General features: G+C 54.5%; 2 protein-coding genes across 4 annotated transcripts in view; one reads left to right on the forward strand and one right to left on the reverse strand.

Moving 5' to 3' along the window:
• The window catches only part of TERT (telomerase reverse transcriptase), a 41,402-nt gene extending 36,504 nt beyond the window's left edge, over positions 1–4,898 (forward strand). For both annotated transcript variants that reach the window (XM_053657262.1, XM_053657263.1), the window contains one exon: positions 4,694–4,898. In XM_053657262.1, coding sequence (XP_053513237.1) covers positions 4,694–4,815 — 122 coding nt within the window. In that variant the 3' untranslated portion in view covers positions 4,816–4,898. The remainder of the gene's footprint in view (positions 1–4,693) is intronic.
• SLC6A18 (solute carrier family 6 member 18) lies at positions 1,676–19,013 on the reverse strand. Of its 2 annotated transcripts, none has more exons than XM_053657264.1 (12): positions 18,782–19,013; positions 15,798–15,938; positions 15,128–15,265; positions 14,349–14,530; positions 9,254–9,364; positions 8,222–8,334; positions 7,320–7,448; positions 5,936–6,092; positions 5,333–5,537; positions 4,801–4,960; positions 3,347–3,413; positions 1,676–1,942 (listed from the first exon to the last, which is right to left on the reverse strand). In XM_053657264.1, the coding sequence occupies exons 1-12, from the start codon at positions 18,939–18,941 to the stop codon at positions 1,751–1,753; spliced, it is 1,755 nt and encodes a 584-aa protein (XP_053513239.1). In that variant the 5' UTR covers positions 18,942–19,013; the 3' UTR covers positions 1,676–1,750. The 2 variants fall into 2 exon arrangements, with proteins under 2 accessions (XP_053513239.1, XP_036993203.2); XM_037137308.2 differs by having other exon boundaries at positions 3,251–3,413.
• Between the last annotated feature and the right edge of the window lie 1,114 nt (positions 19,014–20,127).

Consider the following 20,127-nt stretch of genomic DNA (forward strand, 5'->3'; position numbering starts at 1 on the left):
CTGTGCAGTTATGCTCCCCAGTCCCAGGGTGCTGCCCCCTCTCTTGCCCACGTACATGCTCATACCTCACTGTAAGGGACTCTAAAGCAAAGGGAAGCCAAGCCTGGGTGAGCTCAGAACCCCCAGGTGCTGTAAGAAGCAGAATGATGACCCCCAAAGTTATGCCCTCATCCCGAAACCTGCAAGTGAAATGAGGTAACTCATCAGCCAACTGAAAGGGAAATTATTGTGAATTACCTGGAGGACCAGTGTGATCGCAGGGTCCTTGCAAGGCTGAGGAGACCATATGTCAAGAGAGATGCCGTGTGAGGCTCACTGGCCATCGCTGGCTTTGTGAGAGGATCGGCAGCAACATGGGGGCAAAGGGCAGGACTCGCCCAACCATGGGGCTTAACACACACTTTGGGGTACCCTTGAATTCAGTCCATGTGAACTCCCAGCTGCTCCCAGGCAGCAGTAATGCATGCCCTGTTTGCCTGGGTCTGGGCGGGCTGTGGGCACAGCAGGCCTGGCGTGGGTTGTGCATGACTTGCACTTGTCTGGGGGGGACTTTCAGCACCCTGGACAGCATTAGCCCGACTAGGGACTGGTTTAAAAGTTGCTTAGAAAGACCTGTGCTGGGTCTTCACAGAGGCTGTTCCCAGCAGCATGTAGCCAAAGATAGAGCGGTCTCAGGGTGGCAAGTCTGAAGCAAGCCGGTGTGTCAGGGCTGGGCACCTTAGACCCGCCCCCTGACTCGGCACTGGTGGAGGTGGGCAGAGGGAGGGTGGTCAGATGGAGGAGTTAGCACTGGAGCAGCTGGGGAAGAGGCCCTGTTCCGAGGGCTGTACAGCCAACAGGTCCTGACTGTGGCCTACATGACTGCTGGGTGCATGGACAGCACCGAGAAGTGACTGAGAGCAACTGGGAGTGAGAGTGATGTGGCTCCTCTGAGACAGTAGGAACCCGAATGATAATCAGCCTTTCAGTACCTTCTTGACACACATTTAAGCCTTTGAGAAAGTTTTCAGTTTGCAGGCCGGCACTCAATCCACTGAGCCACACCAGCCAGGGCTCCTTTGAGAAAGTTTTAAAAGAATGGAAGGCAGTGATATAACCTCAGGAGAAACCAGCCAGCACCTAGCTCCCTGGCCAGGCTAACTGCTCTCTCGAGGAGGGTCTGTTTCTGTTTTGGGGTCCTGGGGTGCCCATTTGTTTCCTGTGACAATTTCCCACATGAGGCTGCCCACTTCACCTGAGAAAAGCCCATGTTCCTGCTGCCTACACAGTTCCCCTTCACTGATGCGGTCACGACAGACCTTCCTCGTGACCCAGGTGCTCTAGGTGCAGGGGCTGCTGTGGGCCCAGGGCCTGTTTGCTTCTCATTGGAGATCAGCCCTACGATTCCCATAACTTGTGTGCTGCGAGACCCCGCTGCACAGGGTGTGGATGTGGCCTTCTTAGAGCTCCCTCTGCCGGTCTGCTTGGCAGTGGGACCCCCCTGCCCTTTGCCCATTGGTTCGCCAGGCGCAACCTACAGCCACCCAGACATGTGCCCCAGACTGCAGGGCCCCAGGAGCCAGGTGCTGGGCCATCTCTTGTTTGGAGAACAGCATGGACTGTGATGTTGAAACTGGTCTGACCACTGAGCAGGGTCGGCAGGCGTGAGGGTGTCTGGAAGGCACAAGCACAGGTCTTAGGTTTGGGGGGGAATATAATGGGGTTGGGTGATCTGTGGGTGAGGGACACACAGGTTAGGCCCTCCCCACCCTCAGCAGGCTACGCTGTCCTGCAGCTTCAGGCGTGTGTCCTGTTGCACACTCTCCTGCTTCCGTCTGCGCTGGGAGAGCCACTGCGCCAGTGCGACCGTCGGGACCCACAGTGCGGGCAGCAAGGACAGAAGCACACAGACGGCCTGCACCCAGCCTGGGTAGGGCTTCTCCTGCCGCAAGGGGAACTGCTTCTGCAGAGACACAAGGCCACAATGAACATCTGGGGAAGGGAACAGCGTCACCCTGCTCTACCGCCCTGGTCAGAGTGAGGCTGACCCTCCGCCAAGTGACCATGGATTGGGTGGGCAGCTCCACCCCAAATCTTCCTGAAATGAAGCAACAGGTTGGTTCATTCCAGGTGGGTGAACGGAAAGGGCACACAACCAGGGGCTGCTCCCTTGGTGGTGAGGGCACGGGGCTGAAGTTTCAGGACATGGGCTGAGCCTCTTCTGGGGACTGAACTCTGAGCCACAGGCCTGGAACCTAGGGACTGTGTTCTGGAAAGAGCCGCCCTGACCACCCGAGGGAACCCACAGGCTCGAAGTCGCCTCTGTGTGGCCCACTGGCATCATCAGGCTTAGTGGCCTCCCTGTGTCCCCTCTCTTGGAGGGCAAGACCACACGCGGACTGCAGGCCCTTCTTTTGAGGTTCACAAGGCACAGCTGTGTGAATCTAATAGTATAATATTCATGAGAATTCTTTGAGAAGTATTGCACCATTTCTTCCTCCTGCCCTTGGTGGCTTGGGCAGTTCCCCTTTAGAAGAGGAATTTGAAAGAGAATTACTTCCCTGCTCCCCACAGGGGGCACGCTGAGGTTCAGAGCAGTTAAAGGGGGTGGCAGGTCAGCTACCATGGCTTGGCCCTCTGACAGGGCTTGGTGGCAGTTCAGTGACATAAGCCACATGCGCCTCCTCCCATCTCAAACCAGGGGTGAGCAGCATGCAGTGCCTGTCCCCACAGCACTGAGAAGTGTGGCCTCCAGCCACACCTCTGTGTGCAGGGCTGCAGGAACCTGTGAGGTCCCCAAAGTCTGGTAACTGCTCCAGTCCTTCTGCCACTGGCTGAGCTTGTCCAGACTGCCGAGTCACCTCCGATGTCCCAAGGGACTCTAGAGGTCCCGTGGCCTCAGGTCCCATAGAAAAGGCAGCCCAGCCCTGACTGGTGTGGCTCAGTGAATTGTGCACCCCCTACAAACCATTCCCAGTCAGAGCCTGGGTTGTGGGCAAGACCCCCAGATGGGGGCATGCGAGAGGCAACTGATCGATGTTCCTCTCACACATCAGTGATTCTCTCCTCTTTCTTCCTCTCTTCTCTCCAAAAGATACATAAAATATTTTTAAGAAAAGAAAGAAAGAAAGAAAGAAAAGGTAGCCCACACTGTCACTGAGGGTGCAGATGTCCACCAGGAGGGTCATCTGGGCTCCAGATGGCACCAGGTCCAATCCAGGCCCAGTCTGAGGGACCCCAGGGCCCCTGGATCCCCATCTGCAGGACCTACGTATTGGGGGTCCCAGGCCCGATAGCTCATTGTTGTCGGGATCATGACGACCATGTAAGCTGTGAGGACCGTCAGCAGCAGGAGGGGACTCACGACCTTCCAGGTCATCCGCCAGTAGAAGCCAGGCCGCCTCCCCGTCATCCATGCTATGTCGTCACAGAACCTGCCAGAGACAGCGGGTTTAGGTCTCCCACCCGGTCCCGTGCCGGCAAGCCCACACAGCCAGCAGCTTCATCCAGAGTCACAACGATGTGACCTGTGGGGGCTGTCCCGCCACCTCCATCTGCCTTTTGCCCATGTGCCTTCCTGAGCAGCCACCAAATGGGCAGCCCTCTCAGATCCTGATGAGGACTCAATCTCCCATTGATATGTGGCAAAGGCCTGGCGAGCAGGTTAGTCTGGATGAGGGAGAGGGATAGGCAGGGGGTGCTCCAGCATCTCCTGGCCCTTTCCAGACATCAAGGAGGAGCTCAACCCGGCCACCAGCCCAGCTCCTGGGGAAGGTGCCTCTGGACAGGAACTGCAGGGTTCATCCCTGCAAGGCTCAGCCACTGGGTGAGAAGCAGTAAAGCCTTTGCCAGTCCAGCTGTAGGACGGAAGCTGGTGCCTGACCTGGTGCCCTTCGTGCCCAGGATGGTGAAGCTGCCTGCAAGCTGCCCTGCCCCTGGGGTTGGGGTGACTCAGAGTGACTCAGGCTGATCCACAGTAACATCCGGGAGCCAGTGGAGAGGCAGGAATTCCCTCGCAGCTCTTCCTCTGCTTGCTCCCTCCACCCCAGCTCCACCCCAGAAGCATCCTGAGTGTCTCCTGAGAGCCCGTGGCTGGCTGGAATTCAGGGCTCGCTGTTTGTCCCGCGTGACCAAGTCAGCTGACTCTCACTTCCATTTCTCCCGGTGAGCAGTGTCTCACCTCAGGACCAGCATGCTGGCCCCTGTGCCCTCCGAGCAGGGGTGAAGGCCCTAGATTTGGTGACTCCCAGGACCCCTTGGAACCAAGGACAGAGAGCACAACCTCGAGGACCACTGGGGCAGAACTGGGCTCAGGGGTGGCAGGGGAGTGCAGGTCTAAGTGTGGATGTGACAGGTACAAGTTACAGGTGTGAGTGACAGGGGTGGGTCCAGGTGGGGGTGAAGGCGTGAGTGTGCAGCAGGCCCAAGCCAGGTGGGGATGGGCAGGACAAGTGCTGAGCCTTCTCAGAGGCCTCCAGGAGGGCATGTGGGCAGGGCGGGCCTTCTGATCCCTGGTGTCCGCCCACGTGTCCTTGACCTTGAGGAATCTGTTCTATGTGACTGAAGACTGGTCATTTTGTTGCTTGCCTCCCCACAGGCTGGGAGGCCAGCACAGCCAGGTGGGCCGGTCCTGTGAGGGATCTCGTAGACCACTGGGAGCCACCCTGGGTATGTTTTGGGAGGGGCCTCAGATGATTCTGTCTTATCCCCTTAGGTGCCCTGGAGACTGGCTGCCACATTGCCCAGACATTGGACACAGGGACGTGGGGAGCAGAGGGGCAGGACTTCAGCCCAGCTGATGCTGAGGGAAGCAGAACTCACTTTTCTGTCCCATAAACATAGATGACACCGACCACCTCCATGAAGGCAAAAATGATTAGGTTCAGGGAAGCAGTATAGTTGTCGAAAATCTCAAGCCAGTAGTTCCCAGACTGCAGCGTGAAGCAGGTGGACGAGAGGAAGCAGACCAGGCAGACGGCTCCTGCACACAGACATGCGTCTGAGCATGTCACCCTGGCTGCGCCCTCCCAGCTCCTCGCACCTCCTCCCCCATCGGCCTATCCCCACCACCTCCCAAACTGTGCCTGGAGGGCAAGAGGGTGTTGGGATTGCACTCACTGAGCAATGCGGGAGGGGACCCCTGATCCCTGCCCCACTCTGCCCCTGACCCTCTGCCCTCCCATAATGACCCTTAGAGGCATCAAGTCCAGGTCCACCGAGTCCAGCCCTGAAAGGTGTCAGGGCTGGCCCAGCTCTCCATGTGACATGGCCGTCGAGCCCTCATGGAGGAGGGTGTCTGGACAGCATGTGGGAAAACAAGAGCCGTGAGGCCAGTGACAGTGACAACACTCACCTGTCATGGCCTCCTTGGGGACCCATCTTGGCAGGACCTCCATATCCAAGAGTGGCGTGATGATACCCTCCATGTTCCCAAACATGGAGGACAGCCCCAGGGTGAACAGCGTGATGAAGAAGAGCACGGCCCACACAGGCGCCCCTGGCATGTGCAGGATGGCCTCGGTGAAGACGATGAAGGCCAGGCCCGTGCCTGAGGCACTCTGCAACACAAACGGGCCCTTGCTGGGATGTAGCGCACCACCTGTCCTGCACTGTGAGCCATGGGGGCACCGACGCCCCTGCCGGGGTCAGGACCAAGGGGGTGGTCCTGCTCTGTGTGGGCTGCACTGACACAATGCGGGCGCCTTCCTGAGTGACAGGAACCTTTTCCCTGTTCATGGCCTGCAGCCAACGTGTGACATGGGACCCCAGGACCTTGGATTCAGGCTCCCATCAGATTGCTGCCCTGAGGACCTGCCTGCTGACTGCCCAGCCCAGCCCACTGCCCTGGTCCCTGATGGTCAGCTGGCCCTGCGTGCAGCTGCTCAACTTCCCGCCACAGCCAGTGATGTCCACTCCCCTGGCCAGCTGTCGGCAGCAAGGCCGGGCCCCTCAGTACCTTATCCAGAAAGTCTTGCAGACAGCAGGACTCTAGGTGCAGCCCGACCACCGTCTCGGTCTGGGTGGCATTCAGGTGTGTGAGGATGGCAGCGTAGTTTTCCCTGGAGATGCTCTGGTCGGGGAAGTCAAATTCATTGGTGAGGCTGAGGATGTTCCTGCAGGGACAGAGAGGCTGAGTGAGCACTCAGTGGGGTCATTGGGACACCTGGCACCCACAAGCAAACACAGCCAGAAATGCCCAGAAAGGACCCCGACAACCCTGTGAAGGCCAGCCCCTCTGGGTGTGGCAGGGTCTCAAGGATGTCTGTGGCGGGAGTGCTTATTTCTTCACACACACTGTGGGGAGGAAGGCTGTTCTCAGGCTCCGAGGGGCTCCCCTTAGGGCTCAACTGGGCCCGACCTGTGGGTCCCCAGGGGACATGGGGTGCAGTGCTCCCCACAGGCTCCGGAAGGGGTGGGTCCAAGCTCTCTGCCCCTCCAGCCGCATAGTCAGAGAGCTTTATTCAATTGTCTCCAAGGCTCCCGGCTCTAAATAATATTGCAGGTGTTCCCGTAACCTCAAAATCAACGCCCGGGCGCCTTCTGCGAGCTTGCCTGCCCAGGTCAGCCAGGCCACGCACTGCCTTTCCGTTTCATCTCCACTGTGGACAGTTGGGGCCCGTGGTTTTCACATATTTTGTGCTTTTTGGTGGTGATTTTGCTGTTTAAAATGTCCCCTAAGTGTAGTACAGGGGTGCTGTCCTCACATGTAGCGAGATCAAGGCACACCACCCAGGAAGACTGTTGGGATGATTTCTAGTGCAGCTAATGGGTCAGCAACTTGTGTTTACCAGGCGTCTTGGTGGAAGCAGGTAGAATAACCGAGTAGCAGCTATGCTGCTCACCAGGGCACAGGCCCCACGGCCCCTCCAGAGCATTCCGCCCCATCCTGGGAGTGCCGCCGTCCCCTTCTTCCCTCTGCCGGCCGGGCCTAGCGCTTAGAACAGGCGTCACAGCGGCACCATGGACGTGGCTGGATCACCTTCCGGGGACTCGCAGGGGGTCCTTCATGCATCTCCCAGCTCTGGATGCTCTGGCCTTCCTGGGCTTGTGGCATGTCCTGAGAGGACCACCACTGCCTCTGTCATCAAGTGGCCTCTGCCTGTGTCCGTGTGTTCCCTTCTGTCTCATATAAGGACACTCTCATGGTTTGGGGCACCCTTTCCGGTATGATCTTATCTTAACCAACACCACCTGCAAAGACCCGATGAGGCCACGTTCTAGCTTCCAGGTAGACGCACCCTTTGGGGGACACTCTGTCCTTCCCCACGGAAATGAAAAGTCATAGACCGGGACCCCCAGTGCAGCAGGCCCCAGCTGCTGGCCCAGGACGCTGTGCATACCTGTCCAAGCAGCGTCCATAGTCACTGGCCGCCTTGAAGCCCAGGACAGAGAAGACTACAGTGGAGGCGTAGAGGGAGGTCATGCTGTTGATCAGGGCGACGATCACCGCGTCCTTCTCACAGTCGTTCCTGAGCAGACAGAGTGAGTGCTGTGGTTAGGGCCCCTCAGAGAGAAAACTTGGAGGGGGCGCCTGCTGCCTCAGCACCCCCGCCCTGAAGCCCCCCATGCTGCACTTGGGGCCTCTTATGTGTGACCCAGAAACACTGTGCTGTTCCTGGTGGTCTCAGGACAGCTTTGGCCTCCTCCCGCCACCCCCAGCTCCAGGCTGCAGAAGTGAGCTAACCACACACAAGCTACTGAGGGTGAGAGTTGAGATAGTAACTTGTCGACACAGCCCATGGCCCAGCTGGCCCTTTGTCCTCCACCTCCTGTCCCTGTGCTCTCTGAGGGATAAAAGTACTGACACCACACAGCACTGGGTTTACCGGTGTCACGGGGCCTCTCACTGCACAGTTTCCAATGCCGCTGTCACCGTGGGGGTAACAGGTCTCATGGATGGTGGCTGTGGCTCCCTGCGGAGTGGGGGCCTGAGTCTGTGTTAGTGACTGCAGTGGCACTTCTGCCCTCCAACCTCATGCACCACGCACGTGGTCTGTGCTGGGCGGTGTCTGACCCATGTGGTCTTGTTCCTGGGTTTGGTTATTTGGGCTCTCTTCCAGCCGTGGCTCCGGAACGTGCTACCATGCAGGACCTGACCTCCAGCCCTCAGGGGGTGACTCAGTAATTGCTGGAATCTCCAGAATCTGATCTCATCTCAAGTTCACATTAGGTCACCCTCTGTCCCAGGCAGGAAGTCCCATAAAGACGTACTGAGTGAGCATCAGGACAGACTCGGCCCTACCTGGATGGGTTGTAACTTGCGAATGCAATGTGTCCTCCGGAGGCCAACGACAGAGAGAAGAATATCTGGGTGGCCGCATCCAGCCACACCCGTGGGCTCCGGAGAGTCTGTATCTAGGGAGACATAGGAGCACCTGCTGCCACAGACACACCACGCGGGCCCAGCACCTCCTGTCCCAGAACGTTGTCAGGGCTTCCTCTGGGGCAGCTGTCATGAGTGGTGTCTCTCAGGCCCCAAGGACAGTTGAGGGAGCATGCTTGGAAGGGCAGTTAATACAGCAACCTCAGCCTCCCATCCTGTGATGTGTCAAATAAGCCAAAGCTCCCATCTACGTGGGACATGTGGGTGCTGAGAACTTGAGTGTAAACCTCTCAGGACTGGGAAATGGGTCTGAGCAACTCAAACCTTGCTGTGTTTATCCATTCCTCTCACACCCGAGGGGTTGGAGTGGCTTGTAGTTGCCCAGGGTAGGGTTCACCTGCACATGGTGCCTGGTGTCTCTGCTGCTGGGGGACCCTTAGCCTAACACCCTTCCACACACAGGTGTCCCCTTCCCTTCCCCTGAGGCAGGGCACTGCCTGGGGAGCCTGGGGCACGCCATGTAGCCCCAGGATCTCCCAGGGGCTGCTGGGATCCTGAGAGCATGGAGTGGTCTAGAAGGGTCATGGGCTCTGGCAGGCAGGCCCCTAGGTCCCATGGCACCTTGCCTTGTGGAACCGTGTAGCTGGACAAAGCTCTCAGAGGTGTGGGGTCCAGGGCACTAGGGACGGGACATCAGGTCCCCAAACAGTCTCTCCCCTGAACTGTAGTCCCCCATGTCCCACCAGAACCAAAGTCTGAATGTCCCAAACCGTGTCCTCCTCTCGTTCCCTTTGTTCTGACCCTGACCTTCTCCCTGAGGCCCACACTCCCCTTCTCCTCATCCTCACCCCACACGGTGAGGGAGTGGGATGGCTGGGCTGGGCTGGGCTGGGCTGGGGCCCTGACTCAAATGTTTTCTGGTGCCTAAACTTCCATTTTAGACCCACTTACGTTGGGAGTGAACAGGAAGGTTAACCCTTCGGCCGCCCCAGGCAGGGTGAGTCCTCTAACAAGGAAGATCGTCAGGACCAGGTAGGGAAACAAGGCTGTGAAATAAATTGCCTTAAAAAAAAAGACCAGATTGTGAAGTTTTTCAGTGGTATCTTCTCCACATAAAAATCTTTAGAAAGGCAGTCATGCTGGACACGCCTCAGTGGCCAGTGTCACATCATTCACCTGGGATTCTGTTCGAGTCAGGGTGGGGGGCAAGGTAAAGATAGTGGGGGTGGGCCCTGGTCAAGCTTGGAGGGTTTGGAGCTCACTCTGATGGTCACACATGGATTCGCATATCGTTTGTGCCCACAGGTCATCTGAGTTGGGCACTGACGTCTTGGGCAGCAGCCTCCCCCTTGGTTGCACTACAGACATTCAGCTCTCACTTCACCAACACCCTCTTCCCGCCTCAATCGCCTTGCCGCTCTCAGGGGCCTTAGGGCCCCATAACTTCCCCCAACCTCTCCCACATCCTACATGGCACCCATTCTCAGTCATGTGTGGGCAGGAATCTGTACCACAGCATCTATGCAAAGTCAGACAAGGATGCTCTTGTCCTGACCAGTGTGGCTCAGTGGGTTGAGCATCATCCTGGAGACTGAAAGGTCACTGGTTCAATTCCCAGTCAGGGCACATGCCTCGGTTTTGGGCCAGGTCACTGGTTGGGGCATGTTAGAGGCAAATGATCAATGTTTCTCTCACATATTGATGTACATTTCCCTTTCTTTCTCCCTCCATTCCCCTCTCTGTAAAAATAAATAAATAAAATCTTTGAAAAAATAGACTCCAGTCAAGATGGTGGCCTGGGCACACAAGGCTTGCCTCTTTGAACAGCCACATCAAAATTAGAATAAACTATAGAACAACCATCCTCAGAACCATATGAAATCAAGTTAAATGGAAGTCTCATGACTATGGAGTTATAGAAACCATCTCCATCCAGACCAGTAGGGGGGGCAGAGACGTGGAATGGGCTGCTCCCACATCCACATGTGGTGGATAAAAATTCAGGAGGGAAATCTCAGGAGGGAGGAGTCCCAGCCTCACACCAGATCGCCCAGCCCAGGGTTTCAGTGCCGAGCAGGTAAGTGTTCATAACTTCTGGCTGCAAAAACCAGCAGGGATTGAGTCAGTGGAAGAAACTTCTGGAGTCCCAAGCAGTTCTTCTTAAAGAACCCACACACAGACTTACTCAGACTCACTCCCTCTGAGCTCTAGCACTGGGGTAGCAGCTTGAAAGGCACCAGTACCATATAGGAAAGAACTGAAGTGTCTAGTATCAAGGCAGGAGCTGGGAGACAGCTTTTTCCCAGACAAAAAGGCAGGCAGAGGCCACTGTCCTTTTTTTGAACCCTCCCCTCACAGAGCCACAGAGCCAGCAGGCAGGTGCCATATCTGAGACTCCATCAACCTGGCTAACACAATTTGCCACACCTGGAGAGCCCCTAACACTCTATCCCAATTTATGGGCCCATCCGAGCTGTTAACATTGACTTTTGCATAAAAATCACTGAATGGCTTGGTCTTGGCTCACTCTTCACAACTTCCTAAATCCTCTCAAACAAGCCACATCTGGTCTTGGTGAGCCCCCAGCTCTCAGATCCCTTGCCTAGTGGCCCCAGGCCCAGCACTAGCAGCAGCCAGCCTTGATTCATAGCTTGGCTTCACCTGGGAATCTCCAGGTCCAGCATATGTCGTAGCCATCTCAAATTGCATTATAGGCCATGCAGGTTGGCCCTAGGCAGAACACAGGTTGGCACTGAACTTGGCCTGTACCACTTGGGAAACCCCAGAACCTGCGCTCCCAGTGGACAACTACAGACCACACCGGAGCACCACCACCCTGCCCCCACACAGCTGATCCTCCACAGAGGGTGGATGTTGGTGGTCAGTGGTTACAGCCAGTCCTTGCAACTGACTAGCCTGGATAAATCCCTCCCATTGACCTGCCAACAGCAATCAAGGCTCAGCTACAATAGAAGGCTATAGTCAGACCACACAAAAGGTGCACCTCATGTACCCAGCTTAGGTAATAAGGGAGGCTGTGTGACTGCACCCTACAGGACACCTACTACATTAGGCCATGCTACCAAGGCAGGGAGTCAAAACAGCTCTACCTAACAAATAGAAACAAACACAGGGAGGCTGCCAAAATGGGGAGACAAAGAATCATGGCCCAAATGAAAGAACAGATCAAAACTCCAGAAAAAGAACTAAACAAAATGGAGATAAGCAATCTATCAGATGCAGAGTTCAAAACACTGATTACATGAATGCTGAAGAAAATTAGTGAGGACCTCAAGAGCATAAAAGAGATCCAACTACAAATGAATGAGACACTAATTAAAAAAAAAAAAAACACTTACAGGGAAACAACAGTAGAGTGGGTGAAGCTTAGAAACAAATCAATGAACTGGAACATAAGGAAGCAAAAAAACCCAAACCCAAAACAATCATGCAGAACAAGAAAAAAAAAGAATCCAACAAAATGAGAATAGTGTAAGCAGCCTCTGGGACAACTCCAAACATTCCAACATTCACATCATAGGGGTGCCAGAAGGAGAGGAGAAAGAGCAAGAAACTGGAAATCTATTTGAAAAAAATAATGAAAGAAAGCTCTCTAATTTGGGGACGGAGATAGACCTGCAAGTCCAGGAAGTACAGACAGTCCCAAACAAGGTGGATGCAAAGAGGCCCACTCCAGCACACATCATAATTAAAATGCCAAAGGTTAAAGATAAAGAGAGAATCTTAAAAGCAGCAAGATAAAAGAAGTTAGTTACCTACAGGGGAGTTCCCATAAGATTGTCAGCTGATTTCTCAAAAGAAACTTTTCAGGCTATAAGAGATTGGCAAGAAATATTCAAAGTTATGAAAAGTGGGTACCTACAGCCAAGATTGCTCTACCAAGCAAAACTATTATTTAGAATCAAAGGGCAGATAAAGAGCTTCCCAGACAAGAAAAAACTAAAGGAGTTCATCATCACCAAACCATTATTATATGAAATGTAAAAGAGACTTGTTTAAGAAAAAGAAGGAGCCCTGGCTGGTGTGGCTCAGTAGATTGAGTGCCAGCCTGCAGACGGGAAGGGCGCTGGTTCAATTCCCAGTCAGGGCACATACTGGGTTGCAGGCCAGGTCCCTAACCGGGGACATGCAAGAAGCGACCAATCGATATTTCTCACATTGATGTTTCTCTCTCTCTTTCTCCTTCCTTTCCCCTCCCTCTAAAATAAATAAAAAGATCAAAACTATGAACAATAAAATGGCAAGAAATACATATCTATCAACAAATAATTCTAAAAAAAACAAACTAGAAAATAGAAGCAAACAAGAAGCAAAGAAACAGAATTATGGATACGGAGAACGTTTTAATGGTTGCCAGCTGGGAGGGGGTTGTGGGGGAATGGATGAAGAGGTGAGTGGATTAAGAAGTACAAATAGGTAGTTACAGAGTAGCCATGGGGCTGTAACGTACAGTACAGGAAATGGAGTAGCCAAAGAACTTGCATACATGACCCATGGTCATGAACAATGGTGTTAGGAGTGCCTGAGGAAGTGAGGGATGCTGGGTGGAAGGCGGCAGAAATTAAGACAACTGTAAGAGCATTATCAATAAAATATAATTTTTAAAAATTTAATTAATTAAATGGACAGTCTTTTCTCATTGTCCCCAAATACGGACTGACTTTGCGAGTCACCAGGATGCATATTTAGGGACTTTCATAACAGGGTTGTCTGGAAACTCTGGCTGGATCATTTGACCTCATGGCTGCCCTTGGTAATTCCAGTCCTCTCAAATGCGAAGATCCCCATGTGAGAGTAACTAACATCCACACACCCACTGAGGAACTCCCAGGTGCACATGCACGCTTCGGTCTGTGCAAGAGCCACACAACCACAACTGGGAGCCAGGGTCTACGGGTGCCTGGAGCATCATGTGGTGATATAAAAAGATGGATATGTATGATGCTGGACTTCTCTGCACCGAGAGGAGGCGGGGGAAGCTACTGAGCTGGGTGCACTTGAGAAGCCATGCAAAACAAAAACAAACAAACTAAAAAAAAGAAGCCATGCTTGTGAGCCAGAGGTGCAGGCTCCCTGGTCCTTTCCGCGTGGAAACTATAAGTACGCTTTTTCTCATTATGTAAATCTCCTTAAGAAATGATCAGTTGTTTAAAACAAAAATGCTAACAATGTACTTGGCGTTGACAACATATTATAAGTAAAATGCACAGAGTGGGGCAAAGGTTGGTTTTCAGTTGCGAGTACGTGAAACACAGATTTTATTCTTGTATTATCATTTATTAGTTATTATATTGTTTTCCATACGCACAACTGTGAGCCTACCTTTGCCCTGCTCTGTATAACAGCAGCACAAAAGCCGGGAGGACGAAAGGGAGGTGTACGGCTGGGAGGCTCCCCCACCACACACGCACTGCTCCGAGGTGGACCACGGTAAGCTACAAGCCCTAATTCAACCCCGAGATAAAACAAAGTGTTATAGCCAATTACCCAAACAAGGACACAAAGCGGGATCATAAAAACTCTCAGAAAAGAGGGAAACAGGAGCAAAGAACAGATCTGACACGTAGAAAATAAACGTAAGTGAGAGACTTATATCAACAAGATCAATAATTGCATTAAATGTAGATGGTCTGAGCACCACACATAAAAGGCAGGGATTGTCAAACTGGATTTCAAAAAGCAAGACCCAACGCGTGCTGTCGACAAGAAAGACGCTTGAAACAGAGGCCTCGGTCAGGTCAAAGAAGGAGAATGGAAAAAGCACGGTCGAGGCGCCTGGGTGGCTATGATGATACCTTCACCTACTTCAGAGCGAAGACTGTGACTCGGAGAAGGGTGGTCACTCAATAACGATGAAAGCGTCAACTCTCCAAGGAGATATGACAGTCTCAATGCCCACGCCCCTCCTAGCAGAGTGTCTGAATCAGCTGCAAACACTGCTCGCGACGTGTGGCGAGGTAGGGGTGGGGGGGTCCCCTGAAGCTGGAGGGAGCAGGGGAGTGGGGTCTGCCCCACGAGCTCTCACCTTCCCCGTGGATTCGATGCCTCTGATGACACACAGGTATATGACTGCCCAGCAGGCAGCCAAGCAGACCAGCAGCCACCACTGGACAGAACCACTGTAGTTGATGTCGGCTGTGATGTTCAGCGTCTGCCGATACCAGAAGTAGCTCACGGTGCTGCTGCCCTCGCATTCCTTCACGAACCCTGAAACCAGGAGGTCACAGGCTGGCCGAGGAGCTCAGGTGGGAGTTGGACTTTGCAAACCTCCGCCAAGGAGTGACTCTACACATAACCCATCCTGGAGCTGCTGCTGGAGAGCTGGGCCCACTGGGCAGGACCAGGGCCCTCCACTGTCCAGGACGTCCAGTGTGGTCAGAAAGGCCAACATGAGGAAACTCCAGGCCCAGACTCACTGTCAGGTGCCCAGGGCTGGCCTCGTTCAGAATGAGCAAAACACAAGGTCGTACCAGCCAGAGGTGGGAAGGGAAAGAGGATGAACACAGCCTCATGAGTAAACTGCTGAAAACAGTGACTGTTTTCCTTGTAGCCAAGACCTAGCCAGACCCAGGGCTAGGCTGAGGTCTGGACCTAAAGAACCTAATTCGGCCAAAGCAGCAACCCCCTCTCATTGCCAGGCACTGGCATGGCTCCGAGGAGCTGCCCTGTGTCTGTGGGCCCCTTCGTCCAACAGTGAACAGAGACAAGGGGCAAAGAGAATCAGATTTCAGCATGCTATTTCAGGGCAATAGTGCGGGGCTCGGGCTCGGGCAGAGCACCACGTTCCCTGGTCCTTAGCATTACCTGTCTGGTTGACGTCCAGCGGGCAGGAGCCCCAGGGCAGCGGTTGCTGGAAGGAGTTGAGGAGGTACCACAACACCCAGGACAGGACGGTGTTGTAGTAGAGGCTGATCAGGAAGGACAAGGTGAGGCTGCCCAGGCCTGCGGATGAAGCAGCAGTCGCCATCTTTTCCGTTCCACACCACCCTGACTCAGCCTCCTCCATTTCTGCTGCCCTTCCTCTGGCTGCATCTGGCCACATCTCCTCGCTGGTCACATGTCATGTTATGGCCCCCTGTCCAGCCTGCCTGCCCCCATGCCCGTGAGCTCCCAGGACGTGCTGGCTCAGCGTGTGCACAGGCCCATAGGACTCAGGACATGGGACAGCCTGCTGCTGCTGCTCCAAGGGGTTCACCCATTGCCCCTTCCTCTTGCACCCTGAGGTCACCCCCCACAACACCCTGCACCCAAGTCCTTCCTCAGGGGAACCGAATGAGGCCTTCTAAGAGTGTGACCACCTCCCACAGGGACACTGCTGCCTGGATCTCCCTGAACATTTATACCAAAATTCCTCCTTTGTCTGCAGGTTCCAAACCACAACTGTGTGATGAGCAAACCCACCGTGCCCATGGAACTGTGCCTACTTTCCACCCTCCCCAGCAACTGTGGGCAGGGGTCCAGAAAGACAGCTTACCCACTCCACCCAAGTAAGGGGAGATGGCCGTCCACACCCCGACGCTGCCTTGGCGCAGACGCTGGCCAATGGCGAGCTCCATGTGGAAGAGCGGGATTCCTTCGAAGGCCAGGGCGATGAGGTAGGGAATGAGGAAGGCCCCTGCAAAGACACGCTGGTCAGCAGAGGAAGCCCCATGGGTAGGTGAAGCACCGCGGCCTCAGTGAGAGGGGATGGACCGCACCCCGGGCCTGGTGCTGTTGTTTTAAACCATGGCCACACCCAACTCAGTGCTTTGGAGGTAGTTTTAACCAACACATGGGCCATTCTGTTCCTACTGAGACTCCATGACCCTTGGCTACCAGCATTCCCAGCACACAGAGCTGTCTCATTCACACAGAATTCTGTGGAGGCCAGTGCCTCAGATCGTCCGTCAGCTGTGCCCCGAGTTGAGCCGGGACCCATCTCTGTCCCTCGCTCACCATGCAGTGGGAGGGGGGGACGGATACAGAGTTGTTTGGTCCCAGTGTGCGCAGGCCCCTGACCTCTGCCAGAGTCCACAGACCCGGGCACCAAGCGTGATCCGGACCTGCAGCTCCCACCTGCAAGGCCTGTGGGCGAGGCCAGCCCTTCTCGTCACCAGACCCTGTGGCACCTCCCCAGGCTGCTGGGAGGAGAACAGGGTCCCCGGCAGCTGCGTGGTAACCTTTCCCACAGAGTGTGAAATGGTGTTTATGTGACGGGATCACTGTCAGTCTCTACATGCTCTGCTCAATTTTGTGACAATGTTGCTTAAGTCTTATATTTAAAAGCTTACAAAGCTGAATAATCATGAATGGGGGAGAAAATAATAGTCACCCTCAGTGTCATTAACTCAGGCAAATTAAAAATGTGACACATTATCTGCTTATCTCCTCATTTTCAAAATAATCAGTAGTGGCAAAAGGGCCTGCAAACACGTGTGGAGACATTTTTTAGGAGAAGCGTGAGTTAAAGAAACTTAGACATTTCATGACATTTTCACCAAGTGCTTTATATCTGCACCTAGATCCTAAACAGGTATTTCAAAAATGGGGACAAAGGCCCATGGGCTCAGGTGGTAACAGGGACAGCTCTCAGACCTCGTGTGGAGCCAGGGGCCCAAGCCCCACCCTGCCCCAGGCCCCAGAGGTAGGGTGCCTCAGCTCACAGCCTGTGGTGACAAGGACTCAGGAAGTTTGACTCCCCGACTGTCCAGGCCTGTAGCAGCACCGACTGTGGCCACTGGTTGTGGGTGGTGAAACGTTTACAGACACTAGTTAACTACCAGCATGTCCAGCCTTGCGTCAAGCCTGCTCCTGGCTGCCCTCTTTCCTGATGCAAGTGGCAGCTGAGGGGCGGTGGGAGCAACTGCCGCCTGCGGCCTCCGTGTCGGAGTGTTGGGAGCTCATTATCAGGACACCCAAGGCCCAAGGTGCTGTCTCGCTCCAAAACCCCACAAACATTCGACACCTCTGTGGGCAGACATGACAGGTCAGTTTCCTACTTCTCTGGCTCTGCCTTTTCAAAACTCTCTGCATGCCACACATTTTCTTATAACCAGGAGAGAAAATCACCTTTAAAGAGGCGTTGTCCTTATAACCAGGAGAGCTGCGACAAACAGGGCCTTTGTCCGCTCTGCTGGGCAGAGCTGGGGCCACGGAGCTCCCAAGAGCCCTTTCTCCCTGTCTCCCCGACAAGACTTGGCCCTGTCCTCTGTTTACCTGTCGCCATCAGGTCAGCTACCCATCTGCCTTGAAAAGGGAAAAGGTGACTCCTGTCCAGAAAATGAGGCATGAGAGCTCCACCCACCTGCAGACTTCCTTTCACCCCTCATTTCCTGGGCAGGTGAGGCCAGAGTAATTACCCCCAAAACGCTCCGCACATTTCCAACCAGAGATCTCATGGAGCCAGGTGATCACCGTGAGGGACTCTCTGGTAGACCTCAAGTCTCACAGGAGCAGAAGGTGCCTTGAAATCAAGTTGACCAGGTGCTGAGCCAGGACAGCCCCTGGAGGGTGGCACCCCAGGGAAGAACGAGCCCAGCATGGGGAGTGCCCCACCTGTCATGTCAGGAGACAAAATCTGACAATGATCCATAACAGCTGCCAAGGGTGGTTTGTGTCTTTCTGTGCCCTCAGTCCCCAGCACTGCGAGTGAAAAGGAACATGCATGTTCGCACTGCGCCAAGTGAGACAAGGGCGTGGAGTAAGAAGCGGGCTCACTGCTTTAGTTCAAGTCCTTCTGACCATCAGTGAAATGACTCACCCTCGCCCGTGTGACTCAGTTGGTTGGAGCGTCCTCCCGTGAACTGAAAGATCTTGGATTTAATTCCTAGTCGGGGCACATACCTAGGTTACCAGTTTAGTTCCCAGTTGGGGCGCTTGTGAGAGGTAACCAACCAATGTTTCTCCCTCACATCGATGTTTCTCTGCCTCTCTCAGTCCCTCCCTTCCCCTCTCCCTAAAATCAATAAGCATGTCCTCAGGTGAGGACCAAAAATAGAATAGAATAGAATAGAATAGAATAGAATAGAATAGAATAGAATAGAATAGAATAGAATAGAATAGAATAGAATAGAATAGAATAGAATAGAATAAACTCGAATGTGACTACATTTCCCAGTAGGGCCCGTGGCCTCCTGTGGAGACCTGCTGTCTCAGGGATGCTCAAAGCCGGAGCTCTCAAAGGGAGCAAGGAGTCTGCAGTGCAGACTCTGAAAATAAGGCTGGGAGAGTCCATAGACATGGGCAGCCCCATGGCGAGGCTGAGCAGGGGCAGTATTTGGAAGGTTTGCCTGGGTCCCAAGAGCTACGATGCCCGCAGACGGGACTCCCAAGGGACACGTTTCCCCCGGGTCACGGCGCATCGCTGATTCCCAGGAGGAACACCTCCCACCCAGGGGCAGGAACCAGTGACAAACCAGTCTGAAATGCCACTGCTCTCTCCTTCTTCTGGTCGAGGGTGCGGCCTGGGCACAGGCTTACCTCCGCCGTGGCTCTGGCACAGGTATGGGAACCTCCAGATGTTGCCCAGGCCCACGGCAAACCCCACGCAGCTCAGGACATACTGGAGCTTGTTGTCCCACTTGGGCCTCTCGTCCCCTCTGCTGTCCCCCAGTGGGTCTGGTCCTGGGGCACATGCCATGCCTGGTCTCCCTCACCCTGGTGCCTCAACTCTCAAACTTCTGCTGGGGCTTGCAGCCAGGTGCAGTCTCCCCTTCAGGTGTATTTTTTGTTATTTAAAGGAAAGCTGTGGAGCCAGTTAATCGGTAACTCAGGCCAGGCCCTGGCTCTGGCATGCAGTCCCTCCTTGGCGCCCCCGCTCCCGCACCAGCCTGCCTTGTATGACCAGTGCTGATGGCCTGCAGGTGCCCTACCAATGAACCGTTCTCAACAGGGGCCTCCGTTCCCAGTGGGGACACTCAGGGGGCCCAAGACTGGGGCCCATTAGGTTATCTCGACTGTGAGACAATAGTCTAAGAAATACTATGGAGAGCTCGTGTGCCCAGTTCCCCCAGTGGCAACATCTTGCAAGTATCCGGTCAACATCACAACCAGATGTTGATGCTTTTCTGTCAGTCCAGGACCCGTCCATTGGAGGGTCCCTGCTGTCCCCTTTGCTGGCCACACTTATCTCCCTTCCACTTCCACCCCCTTCCTAAACCCTGGCAACCTCTAACTATAGTGGTTAGTTCAAGAACATTATGGAAATGGAATCACGCAGTGGTGACCTTTGACGTTGTATGGGAATGGGGCGGGGGGGGGGGTTCCTCCACTTGATGCTGCAGCTTCCCCCACACCCTAAGCACCCACTGCTGCCCTCAGGCAGCAGGCAAGACAGGGGACACCCACTGCACATGGTGGGGACCTGAGAAGTTGGGGGACAAGTCACTCCACCCCTTGAGGGAGAGGCGAGCTGCTCACATGGGGTAGTTCAGCCCAGGCACTCTCACTGGGGGCTCCTTGGACAGGGAGACCCCCGCCCCTGCAGATTCTTCCACTGGGACAGGCCAGAGCCCCAGGTTCACAATTCTCACTTGCTCAGGACGTGGTGTGGCTCAAACATCTGGCTATGTTCCCAAATATGCGGGCCCTGGAAGTGTGGGCCCCATGGACCCAGTTTTAAAAGATTCTTTTTGGGGTGAGAGGGAAAACAGACAAAGAGGAGAATCAAAGAAGATGAAAAGGAGGAGGAGGGAGGGAAGAGGAGGGGAAAGGAGACTGGGGTGGTGACGGCCAGCCTGAAGCGTCTGCCTGGGCTTTTCCCACCATTCTCCTTACTCCCTCTCCCTGGCCCCCAACACAGCGACCTGGCCAGCGACTCCCACGTC

The sequence above is a fragment of the Artibeus jamaicensis genome, unplaced genomic scaffold (assembly GCF_021234435.1).
Source record: "Artibeus jamaicensis isolate MK-2021 breed Jamaican fruit bat unplaced genomic scaffold, CSHL_Jam_final scaffold_369, whole genome shotgun sequence".
In the NCBI taxonomy this organism is placed as follows: Eukaryota; Metazoa; Chordata; class Mammalia; order Chiroptera; family Phyllostomidae; genus Artibeus; species Artibeus jamaicensis.